Here is a 20,604-nt window from a genome sequence, read left to right as displayed (position 1 = left end):
ATGAATGTGGATTGTAAACAAAGTCCTTATAAAATCTATTTTGCACCCTTTTTCTTATAGAATAAAAATATTCAGCTTATAAAATTTCCCATTGTACATCAGCAAGAAGTGAAGATTTATTTTCCTATTAAGCTTACACCCAAATTTCTGGCATTTCCTCATCATCCTATGGGAATATTATATCGTTATAAAGTGCAGGTATGGTGTTCGGTAATATGAAAATTTACAAAAAGATAAGTCAGTTTCTTTGATAGCTTAATTTATTGAAATTTGGTTAATGTTTAAAAAATTCTCCCCCTAATCCTAATAGCATAACCCAGTTTCTGGTGACAACCAAGTCATGTTCTTGAATACTATCATCCTGATAAGACATGCTGTACTTTCTGTCTCTCTTTCATGTAGTCATTACTTGTGACTTTTGTAAAGTTTGTCAAGCTCCCTTGTTGCCTTTTCTGACATTTTGTGATACTGACATTACATTACCTCTGCTTAGCATCTCCCGTGCCCATGTAGCTACTTTACTATAGCATCAGAGCTGCTTAATGCATCCGGAAATAATTTATTTTTTTAATGTTTATTTATTTTTTAGCAGGGGAGGGGCAAAGAGAGAGGCAGACACAGAATCTGCAGTAGGGTGTAGGCTTTGAGCTGTGAGCACAGGGACCAATGTGGGGCTTGAACTCACGCACTGTGAGATCATGACCTGAGCCCAAGTTGGACACTTAACTGACTGAGCCACCCAGGTGCCCCCAGAAATAATTTCTTATGTAGTTTTATTATTTCTTAAACTTTATTTCACTAGGTTTTACATCTTTGCTTAAATTCCCTTTTGTTTCTTTGGCAGTTAAATATAAATACGGTTGTATTTTTTCGCAGGTAGAGGGTGGCAGTGGCAACTTCACTTGGCTCTCTTCTAATGAAACAGTGGCCATGGTGACAACTAAAGGACTGGTGACTGCAGGCCAGGCCAGGGGGAGCGGTACCATTCTGGCCCGAGATGTACAAAATCCCTTTCGATACGGAGAAATCAAGGTGAGTAACTCTCCAAAGACCCTTATTATCACCCCTGAGACATTGCTATCTAAATTTAAGTACAGAACAAACAAAAATAATACATTTAAGTACAGAATGTGGTGGTGTATTCTTAATGTTTATTTATATTTGAGAGAGAGAGAACATGAGCAGGGGAGGGGCAGAGAGAGAGGGAGACACAGGATCTGAAGCAGCTCCAGGCTCCAAGCTGTCAGCACAGAGCCTGACGTGGGGCTCAAACCCACGAACCATGAGATCATGACCTGAGCCGAAGTTGGACACTTAACTGACTGAGCCACCCAGGCGCCCCAAGTACAGAACATGTTTAGAAATCTTTCTAGTCCAAATTGGGTATTTGAAAATGAGGCTCAAATTCAGTCTGGAAGTACGTATTCCTTAAATATTCCTGGGCTTTGGTTGAATCCTGCTTCACTTCATAGCCAGCTACTGAATGGGTTTTCTTGTTTCCTTATCTCTCAAATGGAGATAGCGATACTATCTACTTCAAAGGGTTATTGTCAGGATTAAATGAGATAAAGTTTACTTCAGTGCTTAGAATATATTCAATACTTAATTAATATCATTTATTTTTGTTACTCTATTTTGTTATTATTATCACATGACCTTCATAGTAACTTTATTTCTGGTCTCATATTTGTCTTAACTAAAAATTTCTTTTTACTATATTATATAATCACATTCTTGTTTTTTCTTTACTTTTGATATATATTAATGTATGTTGTCCCCTGAAAGACTTAGCATTTTATCATTCAGGGAACATTTCCTAAGTACCCTTAAGGCACTTAACACCATACCAGATATCATAGGACATTCAAAGAAACATACCATACCGTCCCTACTTTAAAGAATCTAAATTCCATTTGGGAGATCTAGTCACATGAAGTTAAAGAACATTTATGGAAATTATATGAGTTATTTTAAAGCAGTATATGATTGAGAGCTACTTGAATTGTGTACTAAAAATATTATTAATATATAAAAGAGAAATCCTTGTAGATGTGACTATTCACAGACTGTCATGAAGAGATGAAAATTTGAACAAGACTTTGAAAGATCAAGCCAAACTGAGGCCTAAGAATCAAACTCAACCTGTTGATTTTTTGATAAAGTTTTATCAGAATACAGCCATCTTCTTTCATTTATGTATTGCTGCTTTCAAGCCACAACTGCAGAGTTTGGGGTTGCTACAGAAACCGTGTGCTCCCCTAAGGCCTAAAATATTTGCTGTGTAGCTTTTTCTAGAAAATATTTGCTGATCTCCACAGTAGACGGTGGAGAGCCATCCCATGTTTTAATGTCAATAATATGGTAGAGCTTGTGTTTAGAAAATATCTGATTATTTTTTGTCTGTCAACAAGTATAATTAAAAAAAGGAATGGAAGATAGTTGCTAGTGGTGTATACTAGTAGTTTAGAATTGATTGAAGGGAGAAAGGAAGGCAAAAGTGTCCAGTTAAGCCTGACCTAGTAATATGGTATTGATAATATAGAAAAGGGGGGAAATGGAGGGTTGTTTTGGAGGTAGATTTAGTCAGATTTGATGCCCAGTGGGGTGGGGAAGACTGAAAGATTTAAAGACACAAAGGTTTCTAGCTTTGGCAGCTGGGTGAATATAAAATGCAAGAAAAGGAAAAAGAAAAAGAGGAAGATGATGGATTCAGTTTTGAATACATTTAGTGTGATTCACCTGTGGAGCGTGTGGGTGAATGTTTGTTATTGGAAATAGGGTTCTGAAGTACAACTGAAAGATTAGGACAGAAATAAACATTGAGAATTATCAGCATATGGTTGGTCATTGAAGTTTTGGAACTGGGTAAGATTTCCCAGGAAGAGCATATAGTTGGAAGAGAAGATGGACTCTGAGTAATATGTGTCATTTAAGGGATGTAGGCAGAATGAGATGAACTAGCAGAAGGAGCAAGGAAAGTGACAGAAAAAATAGTCCCTTTGTGCTACAAAACACTGTAGACTGGGTGGTGTATGAACAACAGAAACTTATTCCTCACCATTTGGAGGCTGGGAAGTCCAGAATCACAGCACCAGCAGATTCGGTGTCTGGTGAGGGAAAATTCCAGATTCTTAGAAGGCTTTTTGCTATGTTCTCACATGGTAGGAGGCTAGGGGCTTCTGCGGGGTCTCTTTGATAAAAGCACTAATTTCATCATGACCTGATCACCTCCCAAAGTTCTCACCTCCTAACATCATCACTTTGGGGAATTAGGATTTCAACATAGGAATTTGAGGGGGGACACAAACATTCAATCTGTACCAAAGACAAAAGATATTTTTTAAAAGATACCCAGAAGAGGAGGAAGTCTCTGTATCTGAGGTCAGCAAACTTTTTCTGTAAAGGGCCAGGTAGTAACTGTGTTGGCGTTTGCAGACCACGTGTATGTTCTCATATTCTTCTTTGTCGTTGTTTATTTTAAAACCTTTTAAAGATGTAAAAACCATTCTTAGCTTACAAAAACTAAGAAAATTGGACACTGTCCATCATTTGCCAGATTCCTGCTGTATGGTGTTAGATGCTTTAGAGAAATCAGTTGATGAAGGAATTAAATGAGTGACATGATTAACCCTCACCCCCCAACATACACACAGTGTAAGATACATAGTTTTGTATACAAAACATACATATGTGTTTATGTATGTATTTAAATATTTAAGGAACACTTTCTTTTCTTCTTAGACATGCCTAACATAACTCTCTTGAAAGATTAATTTTTTTCCCCTCTAGGTATATGTCCTGAAACTGAACAAAATGGAACTGTTACCATTTCATGCTGATGTGGAGATTGGCCAGATTATAGAAATCCCTATCGCAATGTATCACATAAATAAGGAGACCAAAGAAGTCCTCATGTTCACAGACTGCTCTCATTTATCGTTACATCTGAACATGGATAAGCAGGGGGTCTTTACTCTTCTTAAGGAAGGTAAGAGTAAGCCTTTCATTTTCTACTTTCTTTGTCTTTGAATGAAAGGACCAGTCATCAATTCGGAAACTACAAATAATAGTCTAAATCCACATACTCCCTTTCTTTATAGTACTTTTTATTCCATCAACTGCCTTGTTATAATGTAATTTAAAAGCAAAGGCACAGAAATTGAATAGCATGTTCAGAGTCATTGTGGCTATTCCTTACACGAAGGTCTTTGTAATCTAGAGCTCTTTTCGTCTTTCTTCTTTAATATATATGTCATACGTCTTTCTAAGATGGATGTAGTGCCATTATAAAATTTACTCAAAAAAAGGGAAAGTATCTTTTTATTTCTTTTTTTTTCAATGTTTGTTCATTTTTGAGAGTGGGAGAAGGGCCAGAGAGAGAGGGAACAGAAGATCCGAAGTGGGCTCCATGTTGTCAGCACAGAGCCCAACGCGGGGCTTGAATTCATAAACCATGAGATAATGGCCTGAGCCAAAGTTGGATGCTTAACTGATGGAGGCCATCCAGGAGCCCCAAGAAAGTATCTTTTTCTAATAAAAAGAGAATATGAACAAGCTGTCCATAAAGACCATCATTTTCTGTTATTAAACATTGTATGTGATCCTGATTACTGTTGGGTTTTTTTTTTTTTTAATTTTAAAAAAATGTTTTATTTATTTTTTTGAGAGAGAGGGACAGATAGCATGAGCAGGGGAGGGCCAGAGAGAGAAGGAGACAGAATCCGAAGCAGGCTCCAGGCTCGGAGCTAGCTGTCAGCACAGACCCCGATATGGGGCTCGAACCCATGAACCCTGTGATCACGACCTGAGCCGAAGTCTGACGCTCAACCGACTGAGCCACCCAGGCGCCCCCTGATTACTGTTGTTTTTTAATCAGTAATTATAGTGGGTAGCATCTAACATTTACTTAGCCATTGTTCTGAATACTTTCCATATGTTAGCTCATTTAATTCTCACAGTACATCTATAATTTGGACTTCTCCTTTGCCCTTGCTAAGTATACGACATAATATCTCTTTTGGGGCGCCTGGATGGCTCAGTCAGTTAAGCATCTGACTCTTGATTTCAGCTCGTCATGAGCTCATCATTCATGGGTTTGATCCCCACATCAGGCTTTGTGGAGCCTGCTTAGGATTCTCATCTCCCTCTCTCTCTCTGCCCCTCCCTCACTTGTGCACACACACTCTCTCTCTCTCTCCCCTCTGTCTCTCAAATAAATAAATATTAAAAAAAATATCTCCTTCCTCTTCTCTGTTCTCAAGGTGTGTCTCCTAATTTTTAGGCCCTCACTATCTCTTACCTAGAATATAACAATTTCCTCCTAACTGCTCCTTGCCTTTGATAATCCATGGCTACCACATGGAGTTGAATGAAACTCACTTTCATTATTACTTTTCCCACTCAAAAACCGAGAGGATTCTTACTGCTGGTGGAATAGAGCTGAAATCCTTTAAGTTTTATGTTTAAGGCCTCTACAGGAAAACCCAATCTGCTTTTCATAACTTCTTATTTTGGTTTCATATATCGCTCTGGCTAAACAAACTACTTAAGTGAAAATTTCCCTATATCTGCCATTCATATACTCATGTGTATCTCATTTGTATTTCCGTCCTTGCTCACTCCTCAGTTGAGATACATCTTATACATATCTAAATCTTCCGTTATCTCTCCAACTAGAAGTAATCTTTCTGTTTTCTAGAGTTCCATGATGTTAATCATTTTCTTTTTTTAATTTTTATCTTAGAGAGAGAGCATGAGCAGGGGAGAGGGCAAAGGGAGAGAGAGAGAGGGAGGGAGGGAGAGAGAGAGAGAGAGAGAAAGGAGAGAGAATCTCAAGCAGGCTCCAGGCCCAGTGCAGAGCTCAACACGGGACTTGATATCACGAACCATGAAATCATGACCTGAGCCAAAATCAGGCGTTGGATGCTTAACTGACTGATCTACTCAGGCGCCCATGCGTATCATTTTCTATTAATATTTTAATTAATGTAAACATTCACTTTCCCCTTTTAGACTATATATGCCTTTGCTGATATTTATATTCTNTGAGCATGGGAGGGGCAGAGAGAGCGGGAGACACAGAATCCAAAGCAGGCTCCAGGCTCTGAGCTGTCAGCACAGAGCCCGATGCGGGGCTCAAACCCACAAGCGGTGAGATCATAACCTGACCTAAGTTGGACGCTCAACTGACTGAGCTACCCAGGTACCCTGAAAGAACAGATTTTTATATAGATTTGATTTAAACAATGGGAGCCTTGTAGTTAGTGTGTGAGATCAAGATTTTTTAAAGTATTAAAATTCTTATGTTTCTTAAAAAAAATTGTTTAAATTTACTTTTGATATACATAGACAGAGCATGAGTAGGGGAGGGGCAGAGAGAGAGGGAGACACAATCCGAAGCAGGCTCCAGGCCCCGAGCTGCCAGTACAGAGCCTGATGTGGGACTTGAACTCACAAACTGTGAGATCATGACCTGAGCCAAAGTCGGAAGCTTAACCGACTGAGCCACCTAGGCGCCCCAAAATTCTTATATTTCTATAGACTGATCCCCATTGAGAACTGACTGCTTATTACCTTAATGAAGTCATGTTTCTTGATTTGCAGGTATTCAAAGGTCTGGACCAACACATTGTTCTAGTACACATATAGTAGCCAAATCTCTAGGCCATACTCTGGTAACAGTGAGTGTGACAGAGTATGAAGAGTACTGGGAGAGCAGTGCCACATTTGCTGCTTACGAGCCCCTAAAGGTGAGGCATTTATGGTAAGGAACTGGCATATCTTTTCATGGAACCCGCTATGTCCACTTAGTGTCTTCCCAGCTATCTGTGGTTTTTGTTAAAGATCGGTTATATTTGTGTTCTCTTTATTTACCACTCCTTCATTTTTAGACCTACGGTTCCATTGTCACCCTGAGTATCAGGGAGTATTCTCCCTCATGTTGGCCCCAGGAATATCTTAAAGCTCTGTCAGCAAGTTGTAGATGTTCTCCTTTCTTCTTTTTTATTGAGGTATAAAATATGTACAGTAAAGTACATTACATACACTAATCTTAAGGTACTATTTGAATTTTTACATGTGCGTCTATCCCTGTAAACATGGCTCTGAATAAGATATTAAATATTAGTACAGTCTCCTTTAAAGAAGTCTGAAAAACACTTATTCTAGAGAGGGAGGTTGTCCTCTTTTACTCTTTATACTTCAAGATTTTCAGCAAAACTGTCATTATAGAGGGCCCTAAGAACTAGCCCACTATAACTGGGACACTATGGCAGGTGGCATTTCAAAACATAGAGCCTATGCTTTCATAGTGGATCCCTTTGGGAGCTACAGCCTCTCTCTGGAAGTTCTTGCTCATAGATACTGACACATCTGGACTCAGTGCCTCTTGGGACAGGGAGGCAATCATGCAGGAAAAATTAACACTGATGAAAGAAGCAAGGTAAGTTATTAACTGTAAAATTTGCATTAAAGTTGGCTTCATTGCCCAATATGCAGCATGAGTATTAAACATATGCTTCAAACATATTTCCTTTGTTCTCAGTGGGTGAATCTTCCTAGTTGCTTAATTAAGTGAAAGTACTTGGCTGTGGTTCATTGTCATTTCATTAGGTTTTCTGTTTTATGATCATTCCTAGCCTTATTTTATATTTATTGAGTCTCCATAGATCAGATCTCCCCTGGATGAAAACCATCATTAAAGCAGAGGAAGTAATATGATGGTTTTCCTTTTCTTTCTTTTCTTTTTAAAAATTTTAATGTTTATTTATTTTTAAAATTTATTTATTTATTTATTTTGAGAGAGAGAGCACAGGCAGGATAGGGGCACAGAGAGTGGGGGGAGAGGGAATCCGAAGCAGACTCCATGGTGTCAGCACAGAGTCCACTGTGAGGCTTGAATTCCTGAACTGTGAGGTCATGACCTGAACTGAAGGCAGATGCTTAACCAACTGAACCGCCCAAGTGCCCCTTAATGTTTATTTTTGAGAGAGAGAGAGGGAGAGAATGCACATGAGTGGGGGAGGGGCAGAGAGAGAAGGAGACAGAGAGTCTGAAGCAGGATCCGTGCTGTCAGCGCAAAGCCTGACGTGGGACTTGACCCCATGAAAGTTGGGCATCCAACTTTGGCTCGGGTCATGATCTCACTGTTCATGGGTTCAAGCCCCGTGTCGGGCTCTGTGCTGACAGCTCAGAGCCTGGAACCTGCTTCGGATTCTGTGTCTCCCTCTCTCTGCTCTGCCCCCCACCCCCCGCCCCACCCATGCTCTGTCTTTCTCTCAAAAATAAATAAACATTTTTTAATTTTTTAAATTTTTTTGTAAGGTTTTTATTTATTTCTAGAGAGAGAGAGAGAGACAGCGTGAGCAGGGGAGGGTCAGAGAGAGAGGGAGTCACAGACTGAAACAGGCTCCAGGCTCTGAGCTGGCAGTCAGCACAGAGCCCGACGCGGGGCCCGAACCCACGAACCGCGAGATCATGACCTAAGCGAAGTTGGACGCTTAACCGACTAAGCCACCCAGGCGCCCCAATAAACATTTTTTAAAAGTTTTAAAAAAATAATTTCAATTATGAGTATGACTGACTAATTTAGGAAAGAAATACTAAGGCATGGTTTGTTTACATGTTTAGAATGATTGCTTAACTCTGTACTTCATTTTGCTACTTAGTCACTATTGTAGACACTGTGTGGCACAGGAAAATAACCTACACTTTTGATAATACTTTACTCTCCTAAAACAAGTTAGTTCGCCTATAAATAGGATACCAGTCTTGACTGTACCCCTTCAGTGAGAGTTCTTTGAAAAATAGGCTGAAGTGTATAGATATATTATCTTATATTTTTAGGACAAAAGCTATTTGCTAATTTAATAAAATACTCATTTAATGGATAAATTCTTAGGAACATATAATCTTCCAGAGCTGAATCAGGAATAGAAAATCTGAACAGAATGATTGCTAGTAATGAAATTGAGTCAGTAATCCAAAACCTGCAGATGAACAAAAGTCCAGGACAAGATGAGTTCACAGGTTAATTTAAGGAAGAGTTTATAGTTATTCTCCTCAAACAAGTCCAAGAAATAGAAAAGGAATGAAAACTTCCAAGTACATCCTACAAGGCCAGCATTACCATAATACCAAAACTAGACAGAGACATCACAAAGAAAGAACTTCAGGCCAATAACACTGATGAACATAACAGCAAAAGTCCTCAACAAAATATTAGCAAAGGGCATACAGCCATACATTAAAAGGATCACTCACCAGGATCAAATGGGATTTATTCCAGGAAAGCAAGGATGGTTCAATATTCACAAATCAATCAATGTGATATACCACATCAACAAAACAAATGATAAAAATCATGATTATCTTGGGGGTGCCTGGGTGACTCAGTTGGTATCCAATTCTTGATTCTGGCTCAGGTCATGATCTTAAAGTTTTGTGAGTTCAAACCCCGTATCAGGCTCTGTGCTGATTATGTGGAGCCTGCTTAGGATTCTCCCTCTCTCTCCCTGCTCTTGTTCTCTGTCTCTCTCAAACTAAATAAATAAACTTAAAAAAAAATCATGATTATCTGAACAGATGTAGAAAAATGATTTGACAAAACTCAACATCCATTCATGATAAAAACTCTCAACAAAGCGGGTTTAGAGGTAACATATTTCAACATAATACAGACCATGTATGAAAAAAACACAGCTAACGTCATACTGAATGGTGAAAAACTGAGAGCTTTTCCTCTAAGATGACAAGGATGCCCACTCTCACCACTTTTATTCAGCATAGTACTGGAAGTCCTAGCCATACAATCAGACAAGAAAAAGAAATAAGTGGCATCCATATTGGTAAAGAAGCTAAACTATCACTGTTTGCAGATGGCATGATACTAAACATAGGAAATCCTAAAGACTCCACCAAAAAAATATTATAATAAATGAATTCAGTAAAGTTTCAGGATACAAAATTAATACCCAGAAATCAATGGTATTTCTATATACTAATAAGTAGCAGAAAGAGAAATTAAGAAAATAACACCATTTACAATTACACCAAAAAGAATAAAATACCTAGGAATAAACTTAACCAAGGAGGTGAAAGACCTGTACTGAGAAAACTGTAGAACACTAATGAAAGAATCTGAAGATGACACAAACAAATGGAAAGATGTTGCATGCTTATGAGTTGGAAGAATTGATACTATTATTTTAAAAATTGTTTAATGTTTATTTTTGAGAGAGAGAGAGCATGTGCAGGGGAGAGGCAGAGAGGGAAACAGAGGATCTGAAGCAGGCTCTGCACTGACAGCAGAGAGCCCAATGTGGGGCTTGAATTTGCTAACCATGAGATCATGACCTGATCTGAAGTCAGGCATTCAACCAACTGAGTCACCCAGGCGCCCCTTATTATTATTTTTTAAATGTTTATTTTTGAGAGATATAGAGAGTCAGGGGATCCAAAGCAGGCTCTGCAATGTCTGCACAAAACCCAATGAGGGCCTCAAACTCACAAACTATGAGATCATGACCTGAGCTGAAGTTGAACACTTAGCTGACTGAATCACCCAGGTGCCCCAGAATTAATATATATTTTTTAAGTTTATTTATTTTGAGAGAGAAAGAGCACAAGCAAGGTGTAGGGGCAGAGAGAGACAGAGAATCCCAACCAGGCTTCGCACTGTCAGCATGGAGCCCAGTGCAGGGACGCACTCATGAACCGCAAGATCATGACCTGAGCTAAAGCCAAGAGTTGGACCCTTAACCAACTGAGCCACCCAGGCACCCTGCCCCAGAATTAATATTAAAATGTTTGTATTAGCCCATCTAATCTACCGATTCAGTGCAATCCCTATCAAAATGCCAGCAGTATTTTTCACAAAACCAGAACAAATAATACTAAATTTATATGGGACCACACAAATGACCCTGAATAGATAAAGAAATCCTGACAAAGAACAAAGCATGGAAGTACCACAATCCCAGCTTTCAAGATATGCTACAAAGCTGTAGTAATCCAAACAGTGTGGTACTGACACAAAAATAGACATGTAGATCAATGCAACACACCAGAGAGCTCAAAATAAACCCATGATGATATGGTCACTTAATCTTTGACAAAGGAGGCAAGAATATACAATGAAGAAAGGCAGATCTCTTCAACAAATGGTGCTGGGAAACTCGACAGCCACATGAAAAAGAATGAAACTGGGCTACTTCCTTTCACCATACATAGGAAAAAACTCAAGATGGATTAAAGACCCAAATGTGAGACCTGAAACCATAAAGACACCTAGAAGAGAACTGGGACCCCTAGGTGTCTCAGTTAGTTAAGTGCTGACTTCAGCTCAGGTCATGATCTCACGGGTTCATGAATTCAAGCCTTGCATCGGGTTCACTGCCGTCAGCCCAGAGTCTTCCTCAGATCCTCTGTCTCCACTCTCTCTGCCCTTCTCCTACTGGTACTCTCTCTCTCAAAAATAAACAAACATAAAAAAAAAAAAACTAAAAATAGAAATACCATGGGGTGCCTGGGTGGCTCAGTCAGTTAAGCATCCTGACTTTGGCTCAGGTCGAGGTGTGCATTGGGGTCTCTGCTGTCAGCACAGAGCCCACTTCGGATCCTGTCTCCCTTCCCCTCCTCTGTTTGCTTGCGCACATGTGCTGTCTCAAAAATAAACATCAGAGGGGCACCTAGGGGGCTCAGTCAATTAAGCGTCAGACTTCGGCTCAGGTCATGATGTCACAGTTTGTGGGTTCAAGCTCCACATCAGACTCTGTGCCGGCAGCTCAGAGCCTGGAGCCTCCTTCAGATTCTGTGTCTGCCCCTCCCCTGCTCATGCTCTGTCTCTCAATAAAAAATAAAACCATTAAAAAAAATTTTAATAATAAATAAATAAAAATTAGGAAAAAGAATACCATACAATCCAATAATTCCACTATGAGGTATTTAACAAAAAAAATGAAAACACTAATTTGAGAGGATATATGCATCCCTGTGTTTATTGCAGTATTGCTTACAATAGCCAAGGTATGGAAGCAGGCCAAGTGCCCATCAGCAGATGAATGGGTAAGGAAGATCTGGTGTGTATGTATACACATACACAAACTGGAATATTATATAGCCATAAAAAAGAATGTGATCATACCATTTGTGATGACATTGTGATCACTGTTATACACCTGACACTAATGTAACATTGTTTCAACTATACTCAAAATATAGATAGATCTTAAATGCTTATGCAGGGGCACCTGGGTGGCTCAGTCAGTTGAGTGTCTGTCTCTTAATTTCAGCTTAGGTCATGATCCCACAGTTCCTAGGTTTGAGCCCCATATCGGGCTCTATGCTGACAGCATGGAGCCTGCTTGGGATTCTTTATCTGCCCCTCCCCTGCTTGTGCTGTTTCTGTCTCTCTCAAAACAAATAAATAAACCTTAAAAAATAAGTGATTCCTAAAAAATGTGTTAAATGCTTATAGAGCTATTGTTCAATACCTTTTATGTGCACAACATTGTATTAAATCCCACTGAGGAAGAGAAATTCTCTTTTATTATTACTTATTAATGTTTATTTTTGAGAGAGAGCGCATGTGCATGCACAAAAGCAGAGGAGGGGCAAAGAAAGAGGGGGACAGAGGATTGGAAATACGCCCGGAGCTGTCAGCACAGAGCCTAACACAAAGCTGGAAGTCAAGAACCATGAGATCATGACCTGAACCAAGGCTGGTCGCTCAAACTACTGAACCACCCAGATGCCCCAAAACATTTCTCTTTTAAAATTTAGGTAGAAGATACTCTTCTCTGAAGAAGTTTTTACATAAGTAGAAACCATAAGAAGAATTAAAAACAAAAATTTTTTTTTAATGTTTTATCTATTTCCGAGAGAGAGACAGTGTGAGCAGGGGAGGGTCAGAGAGAGAAGGAGACACAGAATCTGAAAGGGGCTCCATTCTCTGAGCTGGCTGTCAGCAGAGCCTGACGCGGGGCTCGAACCCATGAGTCAGGAGATCATGACCTGAGCCGAAGTCGGACGCCCAGCCAACTGAGCCACCCGGGTGCCCCAAGAAGAATTTTTTTAAATGTTTATTTATTTTGAGAAGAGAGAGTGGGAGACAGAGAATCCCAAGCAGACTCCACACTGTCAGCACAGAGCCCGATATGGGGATCCATCTCACAAACCATGAGATCATGACCTGAGCTGAAATCAACAGTCAGATGCTTAACCTAGTGAGCCACCTAGGTGCTCCACATAAGAATTACTAGACTCACACATATGAAGCGTTTGACACATTTAAACAGCGTTAGGAGATGACCTAATGTACAAATGCTTAGTCGAGATGAATACTGCAAGAACTTAGAGGATGTGGCAGGGCTTGTGGTCTGGAATGAGTAGACATTAATGGGTAAGATGACCCAAGGTTCGGCCTGAATAATCGGCAGGATCTGAATAGGTACAGAGATTATGAAACTTCCAAGTGAGAGGCGTCACGTATGTGTCTTCTGATTTGGGAATTAGCAATCTGCCAGTTTTTCACTTGAGAAAGCTGTTGAGTTGACCAATCAAGGGTAATTTCTTTGAATGTCATCAGGCTGTAAACCCTGTGGAAGCGGCATTGGTGACGTGGCGGTCTGCAAAGGAGATGGTATTTGAAGGGGGCCCCCTTCCATGGATCTTGGAGCCTTCCCGATTCTTTTTGGAGTTGAGTATGGAGAAGTCAGAGAAAATTGAGTTAACACAAGTCCGGCTGCCAGCTAAGCGAAAACAGAACCAGTACATCTACCGGGTCCAGTGTCTGGACTTAGGGGAACAAGTAAGGAGGAAAATACTTTTTCCCTTAATGTTTCTTTTAGCAATAACACTCCAAATCTTTTGTACTTCTAGGCATTCCTTTTCAGATTCTTTTTTTTTTTAATGCTTATTTATGTATATTTGAGAAAGAGAGTGAACGGGGGAGGGGCAGAGATAGAAAGAGGGAGAGAATCTCAGTCTTTGCACCATCAGTGCAGAGCCTGACACGGTGCTCAAACTCAAACTGAGATCATGAGCCAAAATCAAGAGTCAGATGCTTAACCAACAGATGCAAGGAGGGAGGTTAGAGTGTCATCTGTCAGCAATTTGACTGTTTAGCAGTTGTGAGTGGTGAGCAGTTTTGAAGAACCAGTTAGATCTGTGCAGATAAGATAGCATATTGCCCTTTATCAGTTCAGTTAGTTTTATTATTTTAGAGATAGTGATGGATCCACCCAGCTACGCACCCTGCTTCTATCAACACTAGTAACAAAGGTTTGCAGTTTGACTGAGGTTGAAAATTCAGTGTATGACTCTGTGCAATCAGCCCACAAGGAATTGATACGTGATTTTAATCAATAAGAACTGCACTGCTTTTTAAAATCTCTCATGAAGGTTGTCATGTGTGGCTGGCTGTCGGTGTCATAGTCGTCACCCCGTAGGAGCCCGCTAGCCTTTAATCTCCATGTTCTGTTACTCACTTGGTGCTTCCACCAGAGAAAGGTTGAAACACAAAACAGTTTTTCCACTTTTTACCAACTAAGAACAAAAGATTTGGTGGAAGAAAATACAAGTAATTGATCAGAATTAGGTTTCTTAATGTTCCCTTTGCTTACAAATTTCCACGATATGCTTGTTTCTCTTAGCACAAAGAATTAAGAACTGTGATGATTATGGGGCGCCTGGGTGGCTCAGTCGGTTAAGCTTCCAACTTTGGCTCAAGTCATGATCTCACGGTTCGTGGGTTCGAGCCCTGCGTCGGGCTCTGTGCCGACAGCTCAGAGCCTGGAGCTGCTTCACATTCTGTGTCTCCCTCTCTCTCTGCCCCTCCCCCACTTGCGCTGTCTCCCTCTCTCTCAGAAATAAATAAAAAACATTAAAAAAATTTTTTTAATAAAAAAAAAGAACTGATGATTATGATGTCCAAGGAGACCCTGCACCAGAGATAGAATGATTCTAACGTGTAGATTTGGCACAACTGACGTCGAGTGCCTACTCATGGTTGCCTCTTGCTCTGCTGTTTCCTTACAGGCTCTGACATTCCGAATTGGAAATCGCCCAGGTGTCCTGAACCCTAGTCCAGCTGTCGAGGCTGTGCAGGTCCGCTTTGTGTGTGCCCACCCCGCCAGCATGGCAGTAACCCCAGTGTACAGAGTGCCAGCTGGTGCCCAGCCATGCCCTCTGCCACAGCACAACAAGCAACTGGTGAGTATAGTGGTGCCATCCAGCTTGGCACTCTTGTCTTATGTGCCTTAGAGATAAATGCTCTGAAGTGTGGCTTTTGTCTTATTAAAGTTAAGGCAACTGTTTTATTTGTTATTCATTCCCTGATAGTGTCTGAAAAGAGATGATTAAACTAGGTTAGAATTGGCTACACTGAGTGACTCAGTGACCTTGCTCCCTGAACACAGGTGCATAGTCAGCTTACAGTTATGGCAACAAACAATGGAGATGTCTCCAAACTTCCAGATAGTTTCGTTAATATCTTTCCCTCACAAATGTTTTATTGGCATTATTGGTAAGTAATAGAATTCATCTCTACTTCAGACCCATAAAGAATAATGATAAGCAATAACGTGGCTAGTAGTAGGGAATGAGTAATAAATGAGTTTTCTAACCTAGAAGCTAGAACATCAGACTGTATGCTAAGTGAGGCGGACTTTAGTTCCAAACATAGGAGAACAGAAATCATTTCTTAGTCTGTGTAGAACAGAGCAACCAATTATTCCTGTTTAGAGTCAGAGAAACAGACTCCTAGAAGTAACTTCTCCAAAGTCATAAAGCTACAAAGCAGCACATTCTGTCTGAGTCCAAAGCACTTGTTTTTGACTTTTATACTATTCTGTCTTTTTATTATAAAAGAACAAGAATATGAGTTGTTACAGTTAGGAACTCATTTTTTTTTCAGAACTAAATTCCATATGAAATATTATTTGAAGTTTATAAACAATTTACTTTTTTTAAAAACCACTTAGATGGAGCAGAATAAAAGTTATCTGTATAATTGTCATTCAGTGTCACATTTTTTTTTAAATGTTTTATTTATTTCTAGGAGAGAGAGACAGCGTGAGCAGGGGAGGGTGAGAGAGAGAGGGAGTCACAGACTCTGAAATAGGCTCCAGGCTCTGAGCTGGCAGCCAGCACAGAGCCCGACGCGGGGCTCGAACCCACGAACCGCGAGATCATGACCTAAGCGAAAGTCGGACGCTTAACCAACTGAACCACCCAGGCACCCATGGCATTCAACTCTTGATCTGGGCTCAGGTCATGATCTCATGAGTTCGAACCCCACATCAAGCTCTGGTCTGAAGGCTCAGAGCCTGCTTGGGATTCTGTTTCTCCTTCTCTCTGCCCTTCCCCTGCTTGTCCTACCTCTCTCTCAAAATAAATAAACTTTTGGGGCGCCTGGGTGGCTCAGTCGGTTGAGTGTCCAACTTCAGCTCAGGTCATAATCTCGTGGTTTGTGGGTTCGAGCCCTTTGTGCTGAGAGCTCAGAGCCTGGAGCTGCTTCAGTTTCTGTGTGTCCTTCTCTCTTTGTTCCTCCCCACTCATACTCTGTCTCTCTCAAAAATAAATAAATATTTAAAAAAACAATACCCCAGACACACACACTTGGAGGGTGGGAACTTGGAGAGCAGATAATAGAAATGGTGAATCCAGATGACATGCATCGGCATTCGCTATACCATTCTTTCAGCACATCATTGGTTTGAAAATTGTCAAAGAAAAAACATTGGGAGGAACATGACCCCTAGCTTCAGGGATATCTTACTGCCTGCTATGTCATTTTTTTCCTTTTTTAAAAAAATTTTGAGAGCGAGAGAGCACAAGTGTGAATGTGGGAGGGACAGAGAAAAAGGGAGAGAGAGAATCCCAAGCAGGCTCCATGCTGTCAGCCTGACATGGGGCTTGAACCCATGAACCATGAGATCATGACATGAGCAGAAATCAAGAGTCAGATGCTTAACTGACCAAACCACCCAGGTGCCTTGCTTTTCTTTTCTTTTCTTTTTTTTTTTTTTTTTTTTAATGCAGATTCCTGTATCAAGCCTGAGGGACACAGTCCTGGAACTGGCAGTGTTTGATCAACACAGGAGAAAGTTTGATAATTTCAGTTCACTAATGCTAGAATGGAAATCCTCAAATGAAACACTAGCGCATTTTGAAGATTATAATTCAGTAGAGATGGTAGCAAAGGATGATGGCAGTGGACAGACCCGGCTACATGGTATTATGGTGACTTATGAATATTTTCACATAACCTGCCAAGTGTTTCTGCATTAATTATTTCCCTTGGATAATGGTTTATTTTATTTATGTATTTTTTGTGTTTTTTATCATGTTTGTTTATTTTTGAGAGAGAGACAGAGTATGAGCAGGGGAGGGACATAGAGAGAGAGAGAGAGAGAGGGGGAGACACAGAATCTGAAGCAGCTCCAGGCTCTGAGCTGTCAGCACAGAGCCTGACGCAGGGCTCGAACCCACAAATCATGAGATCATGACCTGAGCCAAAGTTGGACACTTAATTGACTGAGCCACCCAGGTGCTCTGGTGACAGTTTTATTTTAGATTTTATCATATGTGTCCTTTCATCTTTGATCATTGTGTGTTTTAGCAGACATAAATGTAGATTTCCTTGGTTGCAAAGGTAGGGTCTAGGATGCAATGTTTCTCACAAGAACATAAAATTACTTTTTAAAATGTATTTATTGCCTGTTATTTGTCTAATATGAAAATGTTATTCATTTACTAGAAAATATTTATTGAGGGGCTGTTGCATGTAAGGGCCTGCGCTAGGCACCTGAAAATGCAATGGTACGTGAGATAGTGATGGCCTCTGCCCTCATACATTTTAAACATTACTCCTGTATCAGATGTTTGATGGGCAAGCATGAGGTGCTTTAAGATTTACCAGGAGAACCTAACCTACTTCAGAACAGAGTCGGCTGCCTGAGAAAGTCACACTGACTCTGAGACCTGCAGGGCAGCACAAAGGCGAGACAGAAAGAAGGAGCTGAGTGCGGTGAGTGGGCCCTGCAGACGGGCCAGAGGAGCGGGCAGGGGTTCTGAGCGACCGGCAAGCCCTCATATGAAATCACCCCCCAAGCCTCTGCTGGTGTCACATTTGCTTTCATCCAAGCAGCTCCCGCTGCCCAAAGCAGGGTGAGTGAGGACCACTCGGAGACACGGATGCCAGCAGGCACGGTTCACGGCAGGCTGCTGGTGCGGCGGTCTGCCACAGCTCAGTCCCAAAGGGGAAGAAGAAAGGGGTACAAAGGCTAGCTTTTAAATTTCTAGCGTGAGCATTTGGATAGATGGTATATCCATTCATAGAATAAGAAACACTAGAGAAGGCGAAGTAAAGATTCAGCCTCCCCACCCCCCACAGGGAGCTTCCCCGTAGGACAAGTCTAAGAGCTTAGCTAGAGAGCTAATATTCAGATGTGTGTGTACTGTAATGTTCTAATACCATAAAACTATGACACTATAGCAGTATGGTACAGTTAGTGTAAAAAGTGGTAGCAAGGAGGGGTGCTTGGCTGGCTCAGCTGGTTAAGCCGCCAGCTCTGGGTTTCAGCTCAGGTCATGATCTCACAGCTTTGTGAGTTCAGGCCCTGCACCAGGCTCTGCGCTGGCAGCTCAGAGCCCGTTTGGGACGCTCTCTCCCTCTCTCTCTGCCCCTCCCCCACTTGCTCTCTATCTCTCTCTCTCAAAATACATAAACTTAAAAAAATAAATAAATAAAACCTATTTCTGTAAAACAATAAAAAATAAACAAATAATAAAGAAGCTGAGAAATAAAGCAGTTGCCCAGGGTCCCTTAGGAATATAGTGGCAGAGTCAACACAAAAACTTAGTTTTCTGTTTCTTGTATCTTCCCCCACAAAGTAGTTTCTCCTCTCTGCAGTAAAACATTATTTGGAAAAAATTAGGGTAAACTTTAGTTTTCTGGAAACACTTTTGTATTCTATATGTTATTGTTTCTCATGTTATCTCCAGGTCATCAGGTTCTTAAGGTGCATCAGTTAAAAGGGACTGTACTTATTGGAGTCAATTTTGTGGGCTATTCAGAGAATAAAAGTCCAAAGGTAAGTGGAGACTATTATCTGAGAGATAGAAATCAGGGGCATCAGGCTGGGTCAGTAGGTTGGGTGTCCGACTTTTGGTTTCAGCTGAGGTTGTGATCCCAGGGTCATGGGATCAAGCCCTGTTCAGGCTCTGCAGTGTGGAGCCTGCTTAAGATTCTCTTTCTCCATCTGTCCCTCTCCCCTGCTCATGTGCACTCTCTCTCTAAAATTTAAAAAAAAAAAAAGAAAGAAAGAAAAGAGACAGAAATCACTAAAATTTAAGCCTTTTAAAAAAAATTTTTTTTAATGTTTACTTTTGAGAAGCAGTGAGAGAGAGAGCACAAGGAAGGGAGGGTCAGAGAGAGAGGGAGACACAGAATCCCAAGCAGCTCCAGGCTCTGAGCTGTCGGCACAGAGCCCGACGCAGGGCTCGAACCCACAGACCATGAGATCGTCTCTCAGCTGAGGAATTAAAAGTTTATACTCATGTTTGTGGTTCCTGTGCATTTCTAGGAACTTTCCAACTCGCCCAGATCTGCGGCTCTAGAGCTGCTCCTGGTAGACGATGTAACTGTAGTGCCAGAGAATGCCACCATCTTTAACCACCCTGACGTGACGGTAGGAGTGGGAGGGTCCAGTGAGATGGGACCTGGGTGGGGGGAGAGCATTCGGTTATTGAGGTTAATGGTATGGCAATAAAAAAAAAAGCTCCCTTACATGTTGAAAATCCGTGAAAAGCATACATAGCACATGTGTAATACCCTGGGTAGTAAGAACAATCATGGTTTTGGTCCATTGACCTTAATCTTTTAATCCCATACCCTTCATCACGTAGCTAGGAGTTACTTTCTTTGACTTATTTATAAACCGAAGAGACTGGAATATTGTTTCTCCAATCTTTCCATAGGAAATATTTAGCCTTGTGGAAGGATCTGGTTATTTTTCAGTCAATAGCGGTGAGCAGGAACTTGTCACCATCACTTACCTGGAAGCAGAAAGCTCTATCCAGGTGAGTTCTAGAGATAGGTCCCAGGTTGATAGCTCAGATCAAAGCTCGTTCTTATGAGAATGCTTGGGGGGAAATGCCATTGTGTGTCTCAAACTTGTTATAAAGTAACATTTACTCTTTTTTTTTAACCTATTACATAGATTCTCCAACCAAAAACGAAGGGGTTTTTTTCCTTCAACTAGCTAGGCAATTTTTGCTTCTGGTGAAAAAACTGAAACACTATAGGAGACATCTAATTGTAAGGTTTTCATTAAAAGAAGGTTTATTTCTATAAATTTCAAAGCACAGAAGTGGGTGGTTACTTCGATGTGTCATTGACTTTATAACCTAAGGATATGACGTTTTAGTCAGGATATGACAACTCATTTATTAAGCTATTTTTGTAGTGAATATGCCAAGGCATTTGTTTTTAGTTGACTTTTAGTAATAAGAATAATAACTTACATTAACATAAGTGTATATTTCCTTTCCTTCTAAGAGCTCAAAGGAATGTACTTACCTTGGTCACAATGTTTGTTCTGT

General features: G+C 40.6%; 1 protein-coding gene across 1 annotated transcript in view; it reads left to right on the top strand.

Annotated features, from left to right (window-relative positions):
* The window catches only part of NUP210L (nucleoporin 210 like), a 67,135-nt gene that overhangs the window by 15,295 nt on the left and 31,236 nt on the right, over nucleotides 1–20,604 (top strand). Inside the window, exons 4-13 of the mRNA XM_077764042.1 lie at nucleotides 61–198; nucleotides 877–1,032; nucleotides 3,790–3,988; nucleotides 6,604–6,749; nucleotides 13,586–13,807; nucleotides 15,037–15,210; nucleotides 17,041–17,233; nucleotides 19,006–19,094; nucleotides 19,587–19,691; nucleotides 19,981–20,082. Coding sequence (XP_077620168.1) covers nucleotides 61–198; nucleotides 877–1,032; nucleotides 3,790–3,988; nucleotides 6,604–6,749; nucleotides 13,586–13,807; nucleotides 15,037–15,210; nucleotides 17,041–17,233; nucleotides 19,006–19,094; nucleotides 19,587–19,691; nucleotides 19,981–20,082 — 1,524 coding nt within the window. The remainder of the gene's footprint in view (nucleotides 1–60; nucleotides 199–876; nucleotides 1,033–3,789; nucleotides 3,989–6,603; nucleotides 6,750–13,585; nucleotides 13,808–15,036; nucleotides 15,211–17,040; nucleotides 17,234–19,005; nucleotides 19,095–19,586; nucleotides 19,692–19,980; nucleotides 20,083–20,604) is intronic.

The sequence above is a fragment of the Crocuta crocuta genome, unplaced genomic scaffold (assembly GCF_008692635.1).
Source record: "Crocuta crocuta isolate KB4526 unplaced genomic scaffold, BGI_CrCroc_1.0 scaffold528, whole genome shotgun sequence".
NCBI classification, from domain to species: Eukaryota; Metazoa; Chordata; class Mammalia; order Carnivora; family Hyaenidae; genus Crocuta; species Crocuta crocuta.
This window is presented reverse-complemented; position numbering and strand designations above follow the sequence as displayed.